This window comes from Bactrocera tryoni, unplaced genomic scaffold (assembly GCF_016617805.1).
Source record: "Bactrocera tryoni isolate S06 unplaced genomic scaffold, CSIRO_BtryS06_freeze2 scaffold_25, whole genome shotgun sequence".
NCBI classification, from domain to species: Eukaryota; Metazoa; Arthropoda; class Insecta; order Diptera; family Tephritidae; genus Bactrocera; species Bactrocera tryoni.
In genome coordinates, this window is record NW_024395977.1 from 31,327,657 (window position 1) to 31,346,620 (window position 18,964).

The 18,964-nt window shown below is 33.9% G+C and overlaps 1 protein-coding gene across 2 annotated transcripts in view; it reads right to left on the reverse strand.

The window, feature by feature from the left end:
• Positions 1-1,312: 1,312 nt before the first annotated feature.
• Positions 1,313-18,964, reverse strand: part of LOC120780295 — a 136,695-nt gene continuing 119,043 nt past the window's right edge. For both annotated transcript variants that reach the window (XM_040112587.1, XM_040112585.1), the window contains 2 exons: positions 2,212-2,363; positions 1,313-1,934 (listed from right to left, as the gene is read on the reverse strand). In XM_040112587.1, the coding sequence (XP_039968521.1) occupies positions 1,718-1,934; positions 2,212-2,363 (369 nt within the window). In that variant the 3' untranslated portion in view covers positions 1,313-1,717. The remainder of the gene's footprint in view (positions 1,935-2,211; positions 2,364-18,964) is intronic.

The following is an 18,964-nucleotide window of genomic DNA, read 5'->3' on the forward strand; positions in this document are numbered from 1 at the left end:
ATTGGATAAATTGGGTCAAAGATAACAAGCACTGGTTTTTCTGTAAGAATGGCAATGAACTCAGTGTTTTAATACGTGATCAATTTAGGAATGACAAAGCAATTTGTCAAAGCGTGGAAGAATATTGTTGTGCTGACATTTGTAAAAAATTTCCGAATGTATGTAGTATGGTAATGAAACACACAAATTATTTCAAGGTTATAACTGTCCCGGAAATCATAAATAATGAAACACACAAATTATATCAAGGTTATAACTGTCCCGGAAATTGAAGCTGGAAAAGTTTTATGTTGATAGTCGAATATTTCCCAGGCAACAACTAAGTTTCAAATTATGAAGACAAACTGGGACTATCTCTAGAAGCAAATTTGAGTATCAAGTTAAACTATTTCCGTAATAATCTGGATACATTTTCAGATAATTTTGGAAATTAAAGTAAGGACCAGGGTCAACTAGGATATAAAGTGGTGGAAGAAAGGTTGTTGATGGGATCAATTGTTACTGCTAGATCTTAAGAAAGGATCGTCGACCGTAAAATTATAAAAGAAATATAACATGTAGTATGTTTTCGATATCTGCCTTTATGTTTACTTCCATGTATTTTTTCAAAACAAAACAGATATTGCAAAGATTTCAGTTATTTGATTTCATGTTTTCTGCTTTTTCTTCTGAATAAGATTTTAAAATAAACGAGAGCGAATTTTACAAAACCATTTGTAATTTCATGAATCTAAGGCAACAAAACCACAGTGTAATCAATTGAATTAGGAGCTGGTGCGAGACGTGGATTACTGTCGAAGTAAAGTGTCTTGCAACAGATCTCCTTAATGTTACCAGTCAATAGATCGATTACTTCTGAGAAAAATGCTGGCTATTTTACATACATTTAAATAACATTTCACCGCAAACTGCGAGAGAATTTTCTCTCAAAACAATTTTATTCACAGCAAATCTGTGCGATTTTAGATGCGGACTTTGCAAAGATCCAGGCAAATATAATAATAATAATTGTAACAATTGTAGACATCATTGTTTTCAAAAATTTATAAAGCTAAATTTGATTAAATGATGTTTTCAAACTTTTTCTTTTGATAATTCCAATGTTAAAATAATAGGCAGTATATATACGCTCCAGAGGCCTTTTTTAATTTAGAGCACATAACCCTATTGACTCTTTTAGTTTAAGGACTTACAAACAACTGTTATGTGAACAAAACTATAATACTCTTCTTAGCAACTTTGTTGCGAGAGTATAAAAATAATTATATATAAATCATAAGCATATGTGCAATGCCTTGCATTCTCATATCAGTTAACGTCTCCCTTTTTATTTGTAAATAATAATAGTATATTATAATAATATTTAATTTATCCCATAGATATATATTATGAATTCTGATTTTATTGGTTTGTTGTTCGAATCCACGTTTTTGTTGGAAACTAAGCACTAGTATGAAAGGTATAGTATGTACATATGTACATTTGTAAGAGCTAAATTATTATTATGATTCTCTTGGACATGAAGTAGATTACTATGATCGCTAAAATCTTTCGTTTTCGTTTTTCACGTTTTAATTAATAATTTCACAAATAAAATTAATCAAGTTGTCTGCAATTTTTAATTTCCTATATAGAATTCTGATTTCGTTCGCAACCAAGTAAATCAGATTTGGTTTACACAAGAACTCTTATTAATTTCATATACAAATACATCTAATTAATTTATTAATCCGGCTAGCAACTGCTTAGCAAACATTCGAAGTTGCAAAGGATCGCCTTCATTAAACTCATTAAATATAAATTCCATTTCCTTTTTCAAACCATCCGATATTGAAGTTCTTATTCGTTCCTTGAATAAATTCGTAATTGGTGACAATATTAATCCACTTAATTCTCTTAGTATTTGAATTTGATCCAATTGAACATGTATTTTTCTGTAAACACAACATTAGAAATAATATAGTATACATATACTTATGTATGAATGCATTTTACGAAAACTGAAGTTAAATCGAATCCTTTGAACTCCTGCTAGTTATCCGTTTTGAATTTATGAATAAGATACCTCTAATATACATATGTATGTATGTGGATACGAATTTAGTATGAACGGCAATGAATAAATTATACTTATTTTTTTATTGATGCCAATTAATTCTTCTGACACTGCGAGAGTAACACATAATTACGAATCTACATTCTTGTTCTTACCTGTAGTCGAGAATGCGAAAATCGTGGAGAGCTAAGCTAATATTTGTCACGTCTATTGCTATTTCCGAACGAATAATTGTATCTTCCAATTTACCTATTACCTTTCCATAACCGTCAATGGGCATTACTTGAAGAAGAAAGTTGTATTCAAACTGAAAAGTAGTAAGAAATTTGTTACAAAGTTTAAATTTAACTCCAAGTCTATAAAAATGGTATGTATTTCAATATTACCATAATGAAATTTAATTAATTAATGTATCAATGCACTTTGTTGCCAGTTTACAATTTTTTCATATTGTCCACGTTCTAACTGGGTATGTCTGAATTCTTTATTGATATATTTGATTGTCTAATGACCTTCGGAGTGGTGTAATATTTCATAGGAATATATGAACTTCATTATTACGCACTGCTGCACATTGAACAGACAAGCTTCTATCATTAATTTAAAAAGAATTTCTGCACAAACTTCCCTTAGTCCTCGTGAACCTAATATGTATCTCTAATATCCCAATACGATAAACGAGCTAATAAAACTGTTTACGATTTAGTAACAACACATCATTTGATTTTGGTTTTTCTATGTTGTATCTTCTAATTAATATAATAATAATATTTTATTCATTAAGTCATCAGTATTTAGATGGCGCAATATTGAACTTCCAGCAGTCTGTGGGCCTTATCATTGTACAAACCTATGCCTATACAATAACCCTTGTATACTTTTCTTCTCCAGAAATTTCTTATATCGATTCCTCTCTTTTGTATTTAACACTTTTGGCACAATATGTTTCGTAATACATTTAAAAAGAAATGTTAAATAGGGTATAAGTCGGCGCAAGTTTTTAATCGATATCGATCGATTTAAAATTATGATAAATGAAATAAAATATGTTTGAAACAGTTTATTATTATAATTACAAAATAATATTTTGGCGAAAAAACATTTTTTTAACGTGAAATTTGCATGTCACTTGGAGGCAAAAACACAGACACTTTTGCAAATACCGGAAATAAATTTCATTTAATACTGTACATACCCATAAAGAAAAATTTTTAGTGAATTAAGTGGAAGGTTGTATTCGGAAAATATTTGTTTTATAGCATCAGCATTTTATTGTAAACAAATATATTTTGATATTAGTAATCATTTTTAAATATATTAGGTTAGTTTTCGAACTGCTAACTACTACTATCTAGCCAACTTTCTGCTGGAAATCGTTAAACAAGCGAGAGATGACGAATTTTATTTGATTTTGTTTATTTTCATTGTTTTGAACATCATTTTGATATTTTCCTGCTACTTTATGAATTTTTTACTATCGTTACATATGTAACATATTTCGTGTGTTAATAAATATTTTCTTTTTGGAGAAGAATACTGTTGATTTTGGGCTCTGCACCAGGGACATCAACCGCAGAAAAGATATTTGCTAAGTTGTAAAGAGGCGAAAGCTCTGTGCAAGGTGGGTGCCGCTCAAGTTCATAATCCAATAAAAAAAACGAATACCTTATTCTGAAAAGTGTTTGAGTGCACTATCATTGTAATAAAACCGAATTTTTGCGTCGGTGTATGGCAATAAAAACATGGCTTCATCATTTCACTGTAATCGAACCAGTCTTTAAGCTCCGAAAGACGAAAAAGTCGTCTGGTAAGGTTATGGTATCAGTCTTTTTGGGATGCACGTGGTATAATATTCATCGACTGATTACTGAGCCAGTTCTGAATAGACTAATAGAAGTATGAATGCATTTATGTCCTTCGCCCAAAAGAAAAGTAGCCGCAATACCCTGACGACGAAAATGTCAATTTTTTTGTGATATTTAAAATATCTGATGGGTTCCTTCTAAAAGAAAATGTCCAGGAGAACATCCAGCATAATTTTTTTTTACTTACTTCTTTTTTTTTTGAAGTAATAAAATTACCAAGTGATTCTTACAAGAATTTTAAAAACATGCTTATGATTTTAAATATAATTTTGGTATTTATGAACTGTACTGACTTTTAAAATAAAGAGATAAAAAGCATCCTACGCCCGTCCACTGCTCCAAATCGATTCAGCAGTTCTTGAGTTATAAAAGGTGTAACCAAGGCGACTTAATTGTATACTATACTTTATATGTATATAGATTACACCTCATCTCCTTTTTGCATGGTTAACTGAGAAGAGGGCAGCGAGACGCATTTGCAGATAGAAAAAGGTTGGAGGCCGATGTGCGTGAATACGAAGAGATTGACAAGCTGACCAACAGGTGTAATGCTCGAAAATTCTACGAAAAAATGCGGCGACTAATAGAAGATTTCAAGACTGGAGCATACTCTTGTAGAACCCCCAGAGGTGATCTAGTGACTGATGCCCAGAGCATACTAAAATTATGGAGGGCACACTTATCCAGCCTGCTGAATGGCAGTGAAAGCATAACACCAGGATATGACGAACCCGATTCCCCAATCGATGACAGTGGAGCAGGCGTTCCATTGTCTCACCATGAAGAAGTTCGAATAGCAATTACCCATCTGAAGAACAACAAAGCGTGAAGAATTAAAGCTCATTGTACACAAACGGATTGGACCTTATAAGTGTGGATTTAGACCTGACCAGATATTCACCATGCGCCAAATCTTGGAAAAGACACGTAAAAAGAGGATCAACACACACCACCTCTTCATCGGTTTTAAAGCTTGTTTTGTCAGCACGAAAATGAGTTATTTAAGCCGGCTGTGAAAACTGACGTTGAGCAATACCAAAAGCTCATGAGGATCGGGAAAGACCTCCCCTTGCCGTTCCATACACGAGGTTTCAGATAAGGCGACTTCCTATCGTGCGACTTTTTCAATCTATTGTTTGAGAAAACAATTCGAGCTGTAGAACTTAATCGAGCAGGTACAATCTTACGCCAATGATCAGGCCGACCGCCACCACGTCGTTAGTTCTGCTTTCCCCAGAATGGATAAGAAAGCGAAGCAGACGGCTCTGGTAGTAAACGAGGGCTAGACGAAATATCTCCTGTTATCAAAAAAAGAGTCGTCGCACACGCACTCGAATAACGCTTGCTAACAGGTGCTACTTCGGTCTGAGTGAGCAAATGAAAAGTAAAGTCCTCTCTCGACGAACAAAGACCAAATTCTACAAGCTACTCATCATCCACGCCCTGCTTTATGGTGCATAGGCATTGACGATGACAATATCTCATGAGTTGACTTTGCGAGTTTTCCAGAGAAAGGTTCTCGGAAAATCTATGGACCTTTGCGCATTGGTAACTGCGAGTATCACAGTCGATGGAACGGTAAGCTGTACGAAATATACGGCGATATTGATATAGTTGAGAAAATTAAAAGACAGCGGCTACGCTGGCTAGGTCATATTTTCTTAATGGACGAAAACACTCCAGCTCTGAAAGTATTCGGCGCAGTACCCGCTGGGGGAAGCAGAGGAAGACGAAAACCTGCACTCCGGTGGAAAGACCAGGTGGAGAAGGACCTGGCTTCGCTTGGAATCTCCAATTGGCGCCACGTAGCTAAAAGAAGAAACGACTGGGGCGCTGTTGTTAACTCGGTTATAACCGCGTAAGAGCTGTCTACTACAATAACGAAGAAGAAGAAAAACTGGGACAGTAAATAACTCGTGGCGCTGTCTACGCCAATAAAGAAGAAGAAGAAAAACTGGAACAGTAAAAAATCAAATTTTTATATAAAATTTACTTTGGTAGGTGGATTAGTAAATCGATCTATTTGTACCATGAGAATTTACACGGTATTATAAGTGTACATATGTATAGTAAAAGAAACAGACAAAGAATATTCGGGGAATGGTAAAATACCAATAATAAATTTCAAATGATCTTCTAGTTCTGTCGCCAGTTTCAAACTCGTATTACGATAACATGTTCTAAAATGAACCTGTATTTTCGTAAGGAATTTAGATAAAGCTGATAGATAACTTTTTCGACCTAGATTCAAGTATTCGTAGGCAGGAGTAGCTTCCATTATGTTATATACTCACCAATTGGTTCTCATAATCGCTCTCACGAATTCAAAGCACTGCACATTTAAATAAAGACAATAGATTAACGATGGGCAGCAAGGAACTGCGACTGAGAAATATGTAACCTTACATTTTGAGAATATTTGTATTCTTTCATGAAGCAAGCAATTTCATGCTTTTTTTTATTAATTTTTTATATATTACGATTAAAAAAATTATGTTGGGTTCCAAAACAATTAACTTTGTTGTCTTTAAATATAATATCTTAAAACACAAAATGTTTTTATAACACCCAAAAGCATTCATAAAAATTATTTCATAACACTTACAAGTATTCATAATCATAAAAAATTTCATGCAGCGCACATTTGCTTTAGCGGCACGACCATACACACCATCTCTCTTCCTCAAACCAATCGAATACTTTTAACCACTCTCTACGGAATTTTTGCTTTGAGGGTGAGGCAATCATTCGTCAATAATAATAATATTGTCAAGAACTGTCATCCGTACAGCTTCGACGTCGAAATACTGGGTTAAGACGAATTAAACATAATTCAGACTGTCATCAAGCCTAAGATTTTAGGCGGTACATTTGACAGCCTGTGCTTTTGCACTCTATATACGACCGTATTTAAAGCCAAAGTACAGAGACGCAACAAAATCCCCAAGTCGCGAGCCCGCAGCTTCTGGAAAATGACATAGAAACGTTGTTAGTAACTGTATAATGCATTGCGCAATGCATTCATATGTTACAAGTGTTTAGATTCACTCCATAGTGGTAAACACAATGACTGCGACAGATTGCAGCAGCACGACAGTGAACTGAAAACGTCGTTGTTCATCTTACTACATGTACATTTTGAGAAGCAACAACAACACAATGGCCGGCATGTACACAAAACAACGCAGTTGTCCATTTTGAATGTACACAATTTCGTTGTGGCCATACTAATTCCTTTCACTTCAATGAAATTTTAATATTTTGTTCAAAGTGAAATTTTTTATGCAAAAAATAAGTAAATAGGTAAATATTTTTACTTTAAATTATCAATTGTTATTACAAATGATATAATAGAGCCATAATATAGCTATTTTATGCTTTTATTTGTAAAATAACTTCAAGTTTGTTAGAGCTGTGAATAATTTTACATTTTACATATTAGTGGCATCACCACTCTACCTCCTCTTTCTATCTTCCATTCTACTGTCAACTCTACTGTCGTCGTACTGTCGTTGGCAAATATAGGAGAATATTGAAGTTAGCGAGAACGACAACTGTCGGCCTGCAGTCGTGTAGTCGTGCAGCTGTCAAAATAACAGTGTCCATAAGAACGTGTGTATTTTAATATTTGACAGATGTAGTTTGCAGTCTGTCGCTCTCTATGTGTTAAGCGCTTATGACTTACGTGCAGCTAACGCACTTACATAAATAACCTGGTATACACACACACCTGGAGCTCTGTTATCAGTTAACAGATTGCAATTACTGTGTGCATTAGTATTTGGAGTATGTGTGTTTTGTATATGTATATTAGTTTTATGAATTCAATTAATTTATGTTTTATTCGTTTCGACAATGATTTTCACATTTTTAGCAGCAAGTTTCAAAATACAATTTTGTAATCATTGCACTTGACATTTAGTGGAGTGAATATTATTCTTGTTTAACTTATTTTACATATAAAATATTAATGATTAACGCTATTATCCAAACTAAAGTTTGCCAAAAGTAACCATTTACGTGATGAAAATTTATACCTTTTAATTCTATTTTTTGAGGCGTTCTATTTGCTGTTTAAGATGCACACAGCATAGCCTTAGCATAACAATGTAAAGTACATATGTGCTCTACTCTACTCCGAGTTTTGATAGGTAAAAAACTATAGCTGGAGCTATGCAAATCATTTTGGCACTTGTTGCGTCAAGTGCCTTTATAAATCTAAAATCAAATATTTTAAGAAATGTGTTAATAAAATTAATTATATAATAATTGAATAAATTATAAATTTTTTTTTATTATGTAAAATATTTACCATTTTCATATTACCAAAAACATCATATATTCCAAATGTATTACAATACTCAATTACTATGAATTTTCGAAATTAATTTTAACTACATATACTTTCCCCCTTTTTATATACATTAGGGTGTTTTTTTTTTTTGAACTATTAATTTTTTTCAGTCCCGTCACGAAATTTCCTTGGAAATACCCCAAAAAAAATTCTCTGAAAATTTTAGCCCAAAATATTAACATTAAGAACTGGACCGAGGCATGTAAAAATTTTCCATAGAAAATACACTACAATCCTGAATTTTTATCTTTAAATTCCTACAGATCAGAGGTATTTTATGGCATCGCTTTGACTTTAGACGCATGTTTCTCAGAATTGTTCATTCTACGAAAGTGCCCAGAGCAACAAAGTCGAAACTCACACCAGCGAGGTATTCAAACCTGAATTTTCCTAGGAATTTGCATGTTTTTGTATAACTGACAAGAGCTATAGCGTCTAAAGTCAAAGCGATGCCATAAAATACCTCTGATCTGTGGGAATTTAAAGATACAAATCAGGATTGTAGTGTATTTTCTATGGAAAAGTTTTACATGCCTTGGTCCAGTTCTTAATGTTAATATTAAGGGCTAAAAATTTCAGGGAATTTTTTTTATGGTATTTCCAAGGAAATTTCGTGACGGGACTAAAAAAAATTAATAGTTCATTAAAAAATAACACCCTAATATACATATTTACCACTAATTTAAGATGTTAGGTTAAGTTTTAGGCTACACCATGAAACTCTGGTAATAAAGAATTCTATTGTTCAAAAACCATAATCGCGAACGGACGTTTTCTTAACCGGCATCTTTTAAATTCGCTTAGGCACAGGCACGTTCTAAGTAATTCGCGCAACCCAACTAATTTGTTTGTCCTCAAAAAACCTTTAGAATTCTTCAGCACTTTTGAATATTTATTTCTTGCGTAAAATGGCACCGCCAAAGAAAACCTTCAACGTACTTACATACTTACTATGAAGAGAATGATAACGACCGCGTGAAATGTAAAACATTTTCGCGTGTTTTTAATTTAAAGAAACTTTTACTATTGCATGACATACGACTTGTGCAAAAAGAAAACAATTCTGATTCCAAAAAGAACATGAAACATCAACAGGTAAAAGTTCAAATCAGTAAAAAAATTTTAGTTCGTTCATACATTTGTCTTGTCACTGAAGACGGCGTTCCGTTCAATGTGCTTAATTCTAACGATATGCGCAATATAATTGATCCTATATGTCAAGGTTTTAAAGACAAAAGTGGAAAAAAATTCATACTAAATGGAAACAAGTGTAAAGCTGTACTAGAACAAGTAGCAGCGAATATTAAACTCGGAATACATGAAGAATGTAAAAACCGTCTGATATCTTTAAAAATTGATAGTGCAACACGGCTTGATCGAAACATATTCGGCATCAGTGCGCAATTCATTTGCAAAAATGAAATTAAATCGCGAATTCTTGGTATGGTGGAACTCAAAGGAGCTGGGTCAAGTGCATCCAAAAATCTGGCCAAAGAAATTGTATCCGTTTTAGACAAATATGAAATAGCACTAAGCCAAATTGTATTAATTACATCGGATAACGGTGCCAATATGATAAAAGTTCAAAAATTTTATCACAAATTCATACAGGCGATGACGATACTGGCGATGCCTGTATTCTACAGAACATTGAGTACTCAAAGCAAATCGACCTTTTCGACAAAACAGAAAATATTAGTGTTGGTGAAATACAAATATGTCGATGTGCAGCACACACTGCACAGCTTTGTGCACTTGACGTTACAAAAAATACTACTAAATGTTAGGGAGTATTTGTTTCAGTGCCGAAATCTAACCAAATACATTCGGAAGCCATCAAACGGTTACTGTTTTGTTTGAGTTAAGAAATTTTACATTACCTGGATTGCCCAACTAGATGGGGATCTACTTATAACATGATTGACCAACTGAATAAAGCGAAAAGTATATTAAGCCTTATTGAAACTGTAGAAAATAATTCACAAGACGAACATACATATGTATAGCAGTGAATGAACTGTTATGGGACTTCATGGACTCCTACGTTGCACTACGGAAACTTCTATGCTCTGTGGCTGGTTTGCAAACTGTCTACGAATCAGATTGTAACAACCAGCACTTCAAGTAAAGATTCCATTATTTATACAATTGGAGAGATGCTTATTGAAAGTATGGAAGCACGAACTAAAAAATTAGTGTCTAATGTTGGCTTTGACGCTTGTTTATACACTGCGCATCATCAGGTTAGCACCTACCCTCGTGTAAGTGCTTTAGGTTCGAAACATAAAGCGCTAATGTTTTTAAAATTAATAAAAATTATTTTTTTTTATGGCCCATTCAATTCCGAGTTAAATAAAACAAAAAATACTGGTTTTTTATTTTTGTAATATATTTTTTTGTTTTTTTTTTTCGAAAAATAACATAAAAATTAACAATTCAAATTTGGTCATCAGGTTAGCACACATCATTTTTTTTTTCATTGTTGAAAAGTTTCTTAACCATGAAATTTTATATAAAGTGTTACATATAGTAATTTTTACATTTTTATACAAAAATTAATAATGTGTCGATCCTCCCTTGTTGAGAATTACCTCATAGATTCGATTGGGAAGCGATTCATATAATTTTCCAATATAATTAAGTGATATGGTGGACCAAGCGTCCTTGATGCCTTCAATTAGCTCCTCTTTGTTGGAACATTGTTTCCCAGATTCGTAAACTTTACGAGCCAGCCATCCCCATACGTTTTCTATTATATTGATGTCGGGTGAATAAGGCGGCCACTGCATTAGACGGACATTGTGGTCCTCAATCCATGACTTAACCACCCGGGCAGTGTGGATCGAGGCATTGTCGTGTTGGAAAGTCCACGGCAGATCTCCGAACTGGTTTTGGAAATGGGGAAAAACTATTGCAAGTACGTTTTTGTAAGTGTTTGCATTCATATTTGTAGTTAAAAACTGTAACTCGCACGTACCGTAAAAGGAGATGGCGCCCCACACCATCACACCCCTTACCCTACTATGAAGACAACGTAGCGCCAATCAGAATTCCATGTCATGTGCTTCCTCGGAAAATTCAAGCGCACTTCCTTTCTAACAACGTTTAGTGGGGGTTTTTTTCTTTAATTTCAGTCTTTTTAAATGTGGAACACTATGTATCACTCTTTGAATTGTAGATAAGCTCGCTTTAACATTAACATTTGCCCTAATCTTTGCATTCGAGGAGTCTCTCAAAATTGCTCTCTTATCAGCAACGGAAATCACTCTATTATTCCCTCCTTTGTTATTTTTGCCATAATTCAACTTATTGCTGAGGAATGCTGATATAACTTTACGACTTCTGCCCATTTTTTTGGATATTGAACTTATTGACAGCCCTGCTTCCTTGTAAGCTTCAATTTTGGGATCTCTCCTCAACAGATAGCGATTTTCCTTTACCCATATTAAAACGAATAGTTAACTTTAGCAGTATAAAAAAATTGCTTGCAATACGCATTCAACTGTTGAAGATAAACTGAAAAGAATTTGCATGTGCTAACCTGATGACGCAAAAATTCAACACACTTCTCCATCAAAAATAATAGAAAATAGCAAAAACCAAATAACGGGATCTTTCTTTCACAAGTTCTCTTTGCCAGTGATGGTGTATACGAAGATCAGAAAAATAGAGTAAAATAATTTTGCTGCATCTTAACAAAAACAATTACAAGAGCAATTATATAAAGCTGATAGGTGCTAACCTGATGATGCGCAGTGTACTTAGACCCAAGTTTCCAACATATACTTGACGGCTCACAAAAACAAAGAGCAATAAATTTTTTAAAGACATTGTGGGCATAAATAAAAATCCACAGTCCAATTCAAAATTTATCATTAACAAATTCAAAGACTTCGGATACTGAACATAAAGAAAGTAATTTAGATCTTTTGGACGACTTTTTGAGTTTTGGCGTTGTTCTAAATGAGTCAACAGATGTCCATGGAAAGATTGAAATGTTGAAGCTGCCATATATGAAATCTAGCACAAATGTTTTAAATTTCTGGAAAGAGAGAAAGTCAAGCGATCCAGAGCTTTATGCTCTAAGCAAAATATGTTTTGCTATACCACCCACTCAAGTAAGAATTATTACTTAATCTATGACAAAATATAGAGTATTTGCTTAAATTTCTTAATATTTGTAGGTAACAATAGAGCGGGCGTTTTCGTCTTTAAAACTGGTGTCATCGGATAACCGAAATCGATTAAGTCACCACACATTGGAAAATATACTTCTGGTCCGGCTTAACTCAACCCACTCAGATGGTGCCATAGAGAATTTGAATTTATTTGTAGACGAGGATTAATTTAAGTTTCAACAAGCATAAGTTATTGTTGCTTATTATTTACTTATATTTACTTTATTACTACTTATTTAATACATTAATTTGAATACTGTGACTGAATAAAATTGGTTTGTAATTTTTATTTTAATTTAAACACTGACTGAATAAAATAAGTTTTTGATTTAGATTTCTTGTTTCAAAATAAAATATTATCATTAAATTTATTTCTTTCAATTTAAATATTATTAGAGGACCCGTCCACGTTTTACTGTGGCTGATACATAGATAGTACTAGTAATACTGTCCATATGATTTCTATTCGTTAGATTATAACTATTTGTTTAGAAGATTTAGCATTTTTGGTGAAGGAACTTGTTTACAAAAGAATTGATTCAAAAAACATTTCGTGTGTTAATAAAGCATCGGTTTTTGGGAGCATTGAATTTGGGCTGCGCACCAGTGAAATCAACCAAGTCCAATCGACAGTCCTAGTCCTAGTGGACTGCATATTATGAAACGTTTCTCAAGCGTGGAAAGACAAAAAAGTCGGCTGGCAAGGTTATAACATCAGTCTTTTGGAATACACGTGGTTAATATTCATCTACTGATTACTGCGTATTTGCTGTTCTATTCTACCATTCCCAATATTTAGTAATTTTATCATTTTTAAGGAAGAATCAGTTTGAAATTGTACGCATATACATACTTCAATGTATATTGTAAAGAATCGAAACGATTTCTGTATATCTAAAATTATAATAAACCTTTTTATCAACACTCCAATTATTCCGCTATATCTTTATGTTAGATATCGCGTTTGGTTTGTTATGAATGCATTTGCGTCCTTGACCAATAATCTAGCAAACTATCCGCAGTGCCTTGACGATAAAAATTCCAATGCCATTTTTTGTTGTGATATTAAATACGTATATCGGACGGGCTCGTCTTAAAAAAAACTACCTGGTTAAGTCAGTATAACCCATATACTAAGCATGTTTGGATATGAAAATTTTTACTTATTTCTTTCTATTTTTGAATGACTAAAATTTTCAAATGATTCTTACATAAATTTTGAACAAATGCTTATGATTTGAAATATAATTTTTGTATTTATGAGTTGAATTGAATTTTAGCATAAAGAGATAAAATGTATCCTATGTCCTTACCCTGCTTCTAAGCTACCTCCCCACCAATTTTAAGCCAAATCGGTTCAGCCGTTCTTGAGTTATAAACGACTTTCTTTTATATACCAACTTGTACCATACTTGTAAATGACAAAAAGTAGCAAAAAAGAAAAAAAAACAAGTAAGGAAGGGCTAAGTTCGGGTATCACCGAACATTTTATACTCTCGCATGATAAAGTGATAATCGAGATTTCATTATACGTCATTTACAAATTTTTCAAATACCGTATTTGTGTCAAGTTTTATTCCGCTATCATCATTGGTTCCTAATGTATATATTGTACAGAGAAGCATCAGATGGAATTCAAAATAGCGTTATATTGATATATAGATTTCTTCCATTTTTGAACTGTACATGGAAGTGCCTGAAGGAAACGACTCTATAAAGTTTGGTTGACATAGCCATAGTAGTTTCCGAGATATGTACAAAAAACTTAGTAGGGAGCGGGGCCTCGCCCACTTTTCCAAAAAAACTACGTCCAAATATGCCACTCCCTAATGCGATCCTTTGTGCCAAATTTCACTTTAATATTTTTATTTATGGCTTAGTTTTGACACTTTATAGGTTTTCGGTTTTCGCCATTTTGTGGGCGTGGCAGTGGGCCGATTTTGCCCATCTTCGAACTTGACCTTCTTATGGAGCCAAGAAATACGTGTACCAAGTTTCATCATGATATCTCAATTTTTACTCAAGTTACAGCTTGCACGGACGGACGGACGGACAGAGAGACATCCGGATTTCAACTCTACTCGTCACCCTAATCACTTTGGTATATACAACCCTATATCTGACTCTTTTAGTTTTACGACTTACAAACAACCGTTATGTGAACAAAACTATAATACTCTCCTTAGCAACTTTGTTGCGAGAGTATAAAAAACCATAATTTATAAAAATTTAATTTAGTGCTTGATCCCGCCACGAACTGTGCGATGGACTCTTATCAGTGTGCCTTACCAGAATATTGCACAATCACTCAGTGAAGCATTTTGTCAGTGAGCAAAAATACTAGTCCACAATAAGAAATCTTTGTGTAAAATCAAACTGGTTAATAAAATACTAGTTGGCAACGAGAATTTTTTTTTTTGAAATGCACTTTGAGTGAGTTATTTTGAATAAAGCCATCTTTTTCACTTTAGATTAGAACTCTGACAGTTTTATTCCTTACTTTTAGAACGTCAGAAAACAAACTTCAAACAAGTAAGGAAGGGCTAAGTTCGGGTGTCACCAAACATTTTATACTCTCGCATGATAAAGTGATAATCGAGATTTCATTATACGTCATTTACATATTTTTCAAATACCGTATTTTTGTAAAGTTTTATTCTGCTATCATCATTGGTTCCTGATGTATGTATATACTCGTATTATACAGAAAAGGCATCAGATGGAATTCAAAATAGCTTTATATTGGAAGAAGGCGTGGTTGTGACCAATTTCACCCATATTTCGTACATGTCATCAGGTTGTTAAGAAAATATTATATACCGAATTTCATTGAAATCTGTCTAGTAGTTCCTGAGATATGGTTTTTGGTCCATAAGTGGGCGACGCCACGCCCATTTTCAATTTTTAAAAAAAGCCTGAGTGCAGCTTCCTTCTGCAATTTCTTCCGTAAAATTTAGTGTTTCTGACGTTTTTTGTTAGTCGGTTAACGCACTTTTAGTGATTTTCAACATAACCTCTGTATGGGAGGTGGGCGTGGTTATTATCCGATTTCTTCCATTTTTGAACTGTATATGGAAATGCCTGAAGAAAACGACTCTCTAGAATTTGGTTGACATAGCTATAATAGTTTCCGAGATATGTACAAAAAACTTAGTAGGGTGCGGGGCCACGCCCACTTTTCCAAAAAAAATTACGTCCAAATATGCCCCTCCCTAATGCGATCCTTTGTGCCAAAATTCACTTTAATATCTTTATTTATGGCTTAGTTATGACACTTTATAGGTTTTCGGTTTCCGACATTTTGTGGGCGTGGCAGTGGGCCGATTTTGCCCATCTTCGAACTTAACCTTCTTATGGACCCAAGGAATACGTGTACCAAGTTTCATCATGATATCTCAATTTTTACTCAAGTTACAGCTTGCACGGACGGACGGACAGACAGACATCCGAATTTCGATTCTACTCGTCACCCTGATCACTTTGGTATATATAACCTTATATCTGACTCTTTTAGTTTTAGGACTTACAAACAACCGTTATGTGAACAAAACTATAATACTCTCCTTAGCAACATTGTTGCGAGAGTATAAAAACAAACACATTCGGTAGCTGTAGCACATGAAAAATTTCATTAGCTCTGCTGTGCTAACGCTCCCAATTTTTTGCTACCGCTACGCCAGAGCATAGCGCAGAATTTAATTTTTTGCTCCCGCTCCAGCTATAGTTTTTTACCTAACAAATCTCGCAGCAGAGTAGAGCACATACTTTACATTGTTATGCTAAGGCTATGCTGTGGCTCCCGACAAAGTGAGAGCGGTAGCAAGAGTAAAATGAAATGCTATGAGAGTAGCGTAGTTTTTCAAACGCTGGTCGTAATGCATTGGCTAAGGATTTCCATATGCATTTGTTGATTGATCACATCCTAGATATGCGTATAATTGTTTTGGTAAATAATTTGTAAGAACGATTTTGAAAACATAATTTTATCCAAACATTTTCATTTGTAACAGGTTTGAATTCCCATTCTTCATTTTCTGGCCGTTTTAAAACTGCTAGTTCACAAATTATACGTCGCTGATTTCCAAGTCCAATTTTCAGGACATTGATAGTGATTCTCCGAGTTATGAGAATATTTATCTAGGTCTACCTGCTTCATAACTGAATATTGATTCAAATCAAACTTGTATACGAAATATTTTGCTTCTTTTTTTGGAATAATCATATAACCTATATATTTTATTTGAAGTGGATTTAATTTGTATACGTTTAATGGTTCATTCGATATTAAGGGGATTTATATCTTCATGAATAGCCGTGAATCCACAATTAAACGAATTAATTCATTACCCTAATGCTTAATATTTGAAACATCAAGGTCATTCGCCCAACATTTTTACCTTTTATTACTTCGTTATAAAAGTTATTAAGTATATTTTTTTCAAAATTATTGTTAACTTATTCTCATTATTTGCTTTAAGGCTATATATTTGTCCTTTAAAATTGCGGTATCTTAATATTGTTGTGAGCAAAAAATAGTATGACTTTTTAATTTAAATTTCGCACAAAAATTACTACGCTGAAGGAAATTATTCAACAAAGAATTTCCATTAAATTTTGTGCGCGGAATAAAATTTCTGGTGCCGAAACGTTCAGAATGTTGGAAAAGGCCTTTGGTGATAATTGTTTGTCGCGAGCTTCGGTACCTGAGAATCGACGATTAACAGTCAGAGATCTTACTGGCATCATTCGAATATCGGATGGATCAGTGAAAACCATTTTGTAAGATCATTTAGGCATAAGAACGGCGTCAGATTTACGTCTGTTAAACAATTATTTTCGACTACCGTGATGTCATGAAACGCATTATTACTGGTGATGAGTCTTGGATATAGTTTACGACCCAGAGAACACGATCAATCGGCCGAATATCGTCAAAGGTGAGCCGAAGCCGAAAAAGACACGTCTTAGCAAGTCAAAGTAGAGGTTATGTTAGTTTTCTTCGATTATCGAGGTGTCGGGCATTCCGAATTCCTTCCGACCTGCCAAATTTTTAACAAGGAATACTATTTCAGTGCTATGCGTCCTTTGTGTGAAGTTTTTCGTAAAAAGAGACCGTTTTTGCACCACAATAATGCACTTTCGCATACTGCATTGGTTTTTTGTGAGTTTCTCGCCACCACCGTATTCTTCTGATTTAGATTTACAATTGAAGAGATTAAACGTGAATCAATATTCCGAAAACTGACTTTAACAACTGTTTCGATGATTGGAAAAAAGTTTGACACAAGTGGGATGGGGATTACTTTGAGAACGACGATACAGATTTTCAAGAATAGATTAAGAATTTTAAAAATATAAACAACAAGTCTTACCATTTTTGGCTCAAAGTAGTATGTCCATATTTTACATTGATGTTCAAGTCTGTCATTAAATGCTTGTATTTTATGCATTATGACCATTTTACTAATAGGATCCAAATACATGGCTGCATTATTTCTCAGCTTAATCACTGAAGCTCTATCATTAGCAAGAGCAACGTTAAAAATCACATCATTAATTTGCTTGCTCTACTTCGCCGTTCTGAGTTTGCAGCAATTTTTATTATTCTTGAAGTCAACAAGCTTGTAACATGATTTGGCTCCGCTTTTATACTACTGGTGCTTCCAGTGAGCACATTTTGTAATTTTAGATCTACAACTCTTATATTTCCATCACTTCCCGGATAAGTTTTAGTAATTTTACCTAACGGCCACTTGGCTGGATGAGTTTCTTCATCTTTAATAATTACTATTAGTCATTCTGCAAAATTGTTCAGTTTGGTTTTCCATTTCATTCGTTGTTGCAACATTACAACATATAGGCTTTCCCCATCGTTTCCAAAAGCCTTTTTTAAATTTTTGTGTTAATTCCCACCTATCTGATGAATCTATCATTAATTGTTTTAGGAAGTTTCTATTATCGGGAATCCAATTCAAAAATGACCAGATGTTAAAACGTCTATGTCGCTTTCACTATCAATCGCACATAGAGGTCGTGAATACAGCACTGTTTCAATTTGTGATGGCAAAGTAAGAATTTCTTCAAATGTCAGTTTACTTTCGTCTATTACTTGTTTAAATGATATTTAACCGACTTGAATCCTATCTCCGAAATTCCTCCAAAGTGAGGAGCAGCCGGCGGCTGAAAATACCATTGAATTTCATTCGTTTCTAATACGGTTAAATTTTTCTTGATTGCCATTTTGATATCTCCGATTAATCTTCTACAAACTCCGATAAAATTTGTTCCATTATCCGAATATATCTGCTGACTTTTATCTCTTCTAGCAAAAACTCTTTTGATAGCAGCTAGAAACAATTCTTCTTCTTTATACTTTTCGAATACTCTCAGAGCTGAAGAAATTTTAATCTAATCGGTCGATATTACGTCTTCAAAAGAAGGGTCTCTCATCGGGGTGTTTTTTACGTGGCGGGGAGCGCAAAACCCTGGGGAGATATGATTCGCCTTTTCC